Source organism: Candida theae (genome assembly GCF_024610275.1).
Source record: "Candida theae strain CBS 12239 chromosome Unknown scaffold136, whole genome shotgun sequence".
Taxonomy (NCBI): Eukaryota; Fungi; Ascomycota; class Pichiomycetes; order Serinales; family Debaryomycetaceae; genus Lodderomyces; species Lodderomyces theae.
This window is the reverse complement of record NW_026261456.1, coordinates 1-6,186: the sequence shown is the minus strand read 5'-3', so window position 1 is coordinate 6,186 and position 6,186 is coordinate 1. Positions and strand designations below refer to the sequence as shown.

Below are 6,186 nucleotides of genomic sequence, written 5' to 3'. Positions count from 1 at the left end.
GGTGTGGTGAAGTTTTTCAAGCTTTTTTGTTAGCTTTTTTGTTTTTTTTTTTTTTCTTTCAGTGGGATTTTGATGTTTCTGATAATCGAATGCACTTTGTTCTACACCTCTAAAAATATCATACACAATACAACTCTACACACTATTCATCCGTATACAAAGTTGGATCCACCCCACCCCAAGTGAGAACCACCTTTGAGTCTGGTTTATCCAATGCTTTTAAGATTTCAGAGTCCAAATGGAGAGGTCCTGTTTTATTACCCTCCTTATCCGCACCAGTTCGATCGTCTGGATCAGGCAAAAAATTCAAGTTCTCTTTGATCCTCTTTGGATTTTCGGTCTTTACCAACACGACAAATCCTTGCAAGTATGACCACTTGAGCAAGATTTCGGCTGGACTCAACTTGTACTTTTCACTGAGGGCCACCAACTCAGGATCATCCAACTTGTATCCTTGAGTAAGTGGTGAATACGCCTCAGCTATGATATCATGCTGATCCAAGTACTTTCTGAGTTCAATCCTGGGCAACCAAGGATGCAATTCAAGTTGGTTAATCACGGGGTTAACTCGCAACCCATCCCACTTGAACAATTCTTCTAAATGTGACACACCATAGTTGGAAATACCTATTGACTTTATCCCCAATGTAGTATTGTTTGGGTCAACCACATACTCCTGCAAAGCCTTGTATGTTTCCAAACGCTTTTCAGTGGATGTCTTTGGAGAGTGGATCAAAACCAAGTCAACGTACTCAATAAGATCCTTAACATCCTTGCTGATTTGCTTCACAGCTTCATGGGTATTCTCATACCCTTGGTTTTGGTTTGCAATTTTGGTGGTGAACCAGATATCTTGCCTCTTGATATGTGGATGGTCAGTGAGGAAATTTGCTACACCTTGTGCGACTTGGTGCTGATTCTTGTATGCTATGGCAGTGTCAATGTGTCTGTACCCAGCGGCCAACGCATCGTAAACAAGTGTGGCTGCCTTCTCTGCAGGGATCAAATATGTTCCAAACCCAGCAATTGGAATCGCCTGGCCGTTGTTCAACTTCACAGTTGAAGCTTTGTTGAGATCATATCCAAATGCCATGGCGAGAGTGCTCTGTGGACTGTGCTGCGGCAGTTGAAAGAAAATGTTGTGGGGTGACGAATTGTTGAAATTTTAAACTGTGGCTTCTGAATGTAAAATTGGTTTATTTTTATAGTACAATACAACGGAGTCAATATCTCCGAAATATCAATTGCAAATTCGTAAACAAAAATACTACAGATCTTCAACGCAAAAAATGTAATAAATAACTAAAAGAATCTTATATAAAGGCTACAGCCTAACCTGAACCTAAAGCCTTCCAATCACTGCTTCCACTTGCTGATCATCTCTACAAAATCGTGCCCTTGTTGCTTGGCAAAGTCTTTTTCCAATTGGGTGACTTGTCTCAGACCATCACCACCTGCAAATGTACCAGCACCCCATGGGGAACCACCATGCACCTCGTCCAAACTTGTTTGGCCCTTGAATCCATAGCCAAATGGAACATATATGATTCCGTGATGAGCTAAAGTGCTCAATGTGTTGATCACGGTCGTTTCCTGTCCTCCTCCAGGTGTTCCAGTACTCACAAATACTCCAGCATGCTTACCTCTCAATGCGGCTGATGCCCACAATGAGCCTGTACCATCCCAAAACAGCTTCCATTGAGCTGGCATGTTGCCGTACCTTGTTGGAACTCCCAACAAAAAAGCGTCGTACTCAGTCAAGGTACTATTGTCAGCAATAGGTAAGTCCAATTTTGGTTTAGCATGAACCAACTTCAAAATCTCGGGAGATAAGGTTTCTTTAACTTGAAATAAATCAGCTTTGGCGCCTGCTGATTCCACCCCAACCTTGGCGGATTCAGCTAAAGTGGAGATGTGGTGATACAAAGAATAGATGATAATAGCGACTCTGGGCTTTGACATGGTATTGCTCAATGGGACTCACTGCCATTTCATATATTGTCAATGAGATTTCGAGGTCTACTTATAATCGTAGTTCTGGTGGGTTTCTTTTTGTGGCTACTGCAGAGTTGTTTGTTGAGATGACACAAAAACGCGCATTTGCCAACTTTACTAATACATGAATAATTGGATTTCCAGTGTTTTTAACTAAAACTATTACTAAAAATCAACAGTTGTAGTAAACTCATATTATAAAAAAAACTTGTAAGAAATACCGTCGCCTCGTTTTGACGACCCATCCATGCCTGTGCCAGGAATATCAAGCATTTTACTCCCTATAAAGCCTTAGCCACAACTTTGTAAAAGTCATGGCCTTGCTGCTTGGCAAATCCCTTCTCCAAATCGGTCACCCTACGTGATCCATCGGTACCAGCAAAAGTTCCGGCTCCCCAAAGGGAACATCCGTGTACCTCTTCCAAGCTTGTCATCCCAGCGTAACCGTAACCAAACGGAACACAGATAATGCCAAAGTGCTCAAAGTGTTGATCACGGTCGTTTCTTGTCCACCCCCACCCCCCAAGGGNGTCCCAGTAGACACAAACACTCCGGCATACTTGTAGCGTAATTCTTGTTTCAGCCAAATGCCGCCAGTTCTATCCCAAAAGTTTTTCCATTGGTTTGGAAAATTTCCAAATCTTGTGGGGATACCGAAGAGGAAAGCGTCATACTTCAACAAGGTATCGGTTGTGTTGTGAAGTTGTAATTCAAGCTTTCTCTGGTAGCCAAGATTTCAGTAGTGACAACCATTTTATTACGTAATGACTTACCTAAGCCGCCTTACTATATGCTTGAAACAAGTTTATGTTACAAGTATCATTATTATTATTAATAATCCCTGCACTGGTGAGCTTCAGAGAAGAGTCCTGTTGCCAGCAGAGCCACGTCGGTTTCATCTTTTGTGCGCAGTCTCATCAACACTATGAATTAGGGATTGAATTCCCCAATTTTAATTTGTTCTCAAGTTCGAAATCTTTTGATGATCTTTAAGAAATGAATATTATCCAAAGGTGTCTATAAACGATATATATATATACAATATGTCTTCTGCTAGAGTTACTGACTCTGAATCTGCCGCTACTCCTTCTCATGGACCGGACCAAACTGACGTTACTGCATCGCCAGTTGTTCCCTTACACCATGGCGCTTACCCCCTTTTGGGGTTGAAAGCCGCAACACGTAAAAAAAATAATAATAATAATAATAAAAAAAAAAGCTACAAATAATCTTATCTCGCCCGCACCACATTTATCTTCAGTAGTACATATCTCCCATCCAGCCATGCAACCCACGTTAGTAGTTGCTTTGCTTTCGTTTATTGCGACATTTGCTTGCGGGTTCATTTTCCCAGACTTCAACCTTATCTTGGAAGGTGTCAACCGATTCTTGCCAGCAAAGTTACTTCAAAGTGTGCCAGCAGAGCCCACTTTTGAGGAGTACAAAGCTAACTTGATCAATTTAAACAAACTAGTTCCTCATCATTACGTTGTTCTTTTCAAGGAGGACTTGTCACAAAGTCAAGTAGAGCAATATTCGCAATGGTTACAATTGGAGTACAGCAACATGTTGAGCATTGTTGACCGTGCTCCAAGGGAGGTGCAAATGTTGAAGAAGCTTGAATTTTTTAACATTGAGGGAGTGTTTAGCGGCTTCGCGGGGTTCTTTACAACAGATGTTATTGAAAAGATCAAAAAGGATCCCCATGTGAAGCTAGTTGAACAGGATGCCATTTTCAAGATCAACGAGTTTGATATTCAAAAAGATGCCCCATGGGGTATCTCCAGGGTCAGTCATCGCGAAGGTGGGGAGGAGAGGAAGTACTTTTACGACAATGACGGTGGTAAGGGTGTCACTGCTTATGTGATTGATACGGGTATTAAAGTGGAGCACGAAGAGTTTGAAGGTCGTGCTCAATGGGGTGATGCCATTGCTTTTCCAAAGGTTAGGATTGATGGACATGGACATGGAACTCATTGTGCTGGTATTATCGGGGCAAAGACTTACGGAATCGCCAAAAAAGTTGATTTGGTCGCTGTTGGGGTGATGAATTTGTTAGGATCAGGTACAACATCTGACATCATCAAGGGTGTTGAGTATGTCGTGCAAAGTCATCAAGACGCTGTTAAGAAGGGTAAAAAGGGCTTCAAGGGTTCAGTGGTGAACATGTCCATCGGTGGTGGAATTTCCGAGGCCTTAGATTTGGCCGTCAATGCCGCTATCAAAGCTGGGTTGCATGTTGCTGTTGCTGCCGGAAACGATGATGCAGATGCTTGTCAGTATTCGCCTGCTAGAGCAGTTGGTCCAATCACTGTTGGTGCGTCAAATATAGGTGATGCAAAAGCCTCGTTTTCAAACTGGGGTCTGTGTGTTGACGTGTTTGCGCCAGGAGAAGCGATTGAGAGTACTTTCATTTGGTCTGATTCGGCTGAAATGTCAGGAACCTCTATGGCCAGTCCTCATATCGCTGGATTGTTGAGTTACTTTTTGTCGTTGCAACCAGAACAAAGCTCAGAGTATTTCACCGGATTGATTGAGCCAGCCGATTTAAAGAGAAAATTGATTAAATACGGTACAAAGGGGGTTTTGACAGGGTTGGACTCCACAACCCCAAATATTTTGGCATACAATGGAGCAGGTGGCAATTTGACAGATTTCTGGAGTATTTAGTAGATAGGTAATACACACTATTTTCGAAGAAAAACTTGGCGTAGAATATGATCCAAGAAGCAATGGCAAGGAGAGGGAGATGCGAAACATAGTTTGTTAGCAAAAGACCGTTTTGCAGAGCTCTCGGTCGGAGATTTTGCCAACATTGTTATTAAATTTGGGAGCCACTGAGAATGCAGAAGGAAGAACTGTTGATGTGAGAGTGAAATATTACGTCAACGTTCCATAAAAATCCCACTGAAAGAAAAAAAAAAAAAAACAAAAAAGCTAACAAAAAAGCTTGAAAAACTTCACCACACCATAAAGCATTCACCACCCCTCAAATCATGTCGCTGCGATCAAGTAAACCAGTGAGGCAGGACTACATTGCCAAGGTTAGGTATACCAACAGTCTACCCCCTCCGCCGTCGAACCCCAAACTCATCCAATACAATACCACCACCCCCATCACGTCCAAAACAGAGGGCGATCAGTTGTTATCATCGTTATTTCGAAAGGAAAACTTTCGCAGCCTTCTAGAGAGAATAGATGACCAATTGGGACTCGATTTGAACTTGATTGACAATGTTGGATTCTTGGACAATGGTGATCAATCAAGTATCGGGCAGTTGAAGGACAAGCCGGTTGCATTGCATCCAAAGGATAGGGTGTTGTTGAGAGATGCGGGGATCGGTAAAATAGAGAGGTCAGACCAGACGGTCTCTTTTTTGAGAAGAACAGAATACATATCGGAGCAGTCGTTGCCAAAATCAAGTGCAGTGAGCACCCACACAGAAGAGACCAAGGTTAACGAGAAACTAAAGAACAGCGAGGAACACAGCTTGGATGCAGGGCACCAATTGAAGGCAGTGGAAGATAGTTTTGATGCAGCCAACGCAACCCTCAATAACTTGTCTAGCTTAAGGCACCCCAGAAAGAAAAACGCCAAAGCGGTTGCAGCTTGGCCGTTGTTGCCAGATACATCAATGATGGACAACGTGTTTATGAACTTGAGGTTCTTGGGAAGTGCGTCGCTAAAGAGGGAGTTGGATGTGACAAAAAGGCAACAGGGTGCCAAGTACAATGAGCAATTGCAAAAACAAAAACAGGAGTCGGCAATTTTCAAGCCCATTAATTCACAAGACGGAGAGTGGATCTCATTGTTTGAGTTGGATGATGAAAAGCAGGTATCGAAACTTCACCGAGAGCTACACTCGGCATCTACAGAGAACCCGGCCACGCTAGAAACCACCGATGATACCCCGACGGACTACACATTTGAGTTTGCGAAAAACTATGATATGCAGTACCAAGGGTTTGCCAATCCGCATCAGGAGCTAGCAGTCAAGTTCGTACCAGATGAGCAAGCGCCAAAGAGGAGGAAAGTAGCTCTCTTCTTACCAGTGACCGGGAAGATCGAGTTAAGAAAGCATAGAGCTTCCACCAACTCTGAAATCAACAAATTCATCAAAGAGAGAACGTATGACGGTATCAAATTCAGACTTAGAGAGCCAACAACTGATGAGTTGAAAGATATGGACA

General features: G+C 42.8%; 5 protein-coding genes across 5 annotated transcripts; 2 read left to right on the top strand and 3 right to left on the bottom strand. All coding sequences in view use genetic code 12, as the record gives it.

The window, feature by feature from the left end:
* Window positions 1-142: 142 nt before the first annotated feature.
* On the bottom strand, window positions 143-1,093 carry KGF57_003928 (uncharacterized protein; the record flags this gene model as incomplete). The annotated part of the gene is made up of 1 exon (XM_051753396.1): window positions 143-1,093. One exon carries the CDS (start codon window positions 1,091-1,093, stop codon window positions 143-145), a length of 951 nt encoding a protein of 316 aa, XP_051607584.1.
* A 263-nt stretch (window positions 1,094-1,356) lies between these two features.
* KGF57_003927 (uncharacterized protein) lies at window positions 1,357-1,962 on the bottom strand (the record flags this gene model as incomplete). Its single annotated transcript, XM_051753394.1, has 1 exon — window positions 1,357-1,962. One exon carries the CDS (start codon window positions 1,960-1,962, stop codon window positions 1,357-1,359), a length of 606 nt encoding a protein of 201 aa, XP_051607583.1.
* Window positions 1,963-2,276: 314 nt separating this feature from the next.
* On the bottom strand, window positions 2,277-2,894 carry KGF57_003926 (uncharacterized protein; the record flags this gene model as incomplete). The annotated part of the gene is made up of 3 exons (XM_051753393.1): window positions 2,277-2,421; window positions 2,556-2,636; window positions 2,884-2,894. The coding sequence occupies 3 exons, from the start codon at window positions 2,892-2,894 to the stop codon at window positions 2,277-2,279; spliced, it is 237 nt and encodes a 78-aa protein (XP_051607582.1).
* Window positions 2,895-3,279: 385 nt separating this feature from the next.
* Window positions 3,280-4,665, top strand: PRB1 (Prb1p; the record flags this gene model as incomplete). The annotated part of the gene is made up of 1 exon (XM_051753392.1): window positions 3,280-4,665. The coding sequence occupies one exon, from the start codon at window positions 3,280-3,282 to the stop codon at window positions 4,663-4,665; it is 1,386 nt and encodes a 461-aa protein (XP_051607581.1).
* Window positions 4,666-4,991: 326 nt separating this feature from the next.
* On the top strand, window positions 4,992-6,186 carry KGF57_003924 (uncharacterized protein; the record flags this gene model as incomplete). The annotated part of the gene is made up of 1 exon (XM_051753391.1): window positions 4,992-6,186. A coding segment is annotated over one exon (1,195 nt), but the record flags the coding sequence as incomplete, so codon positions are not given.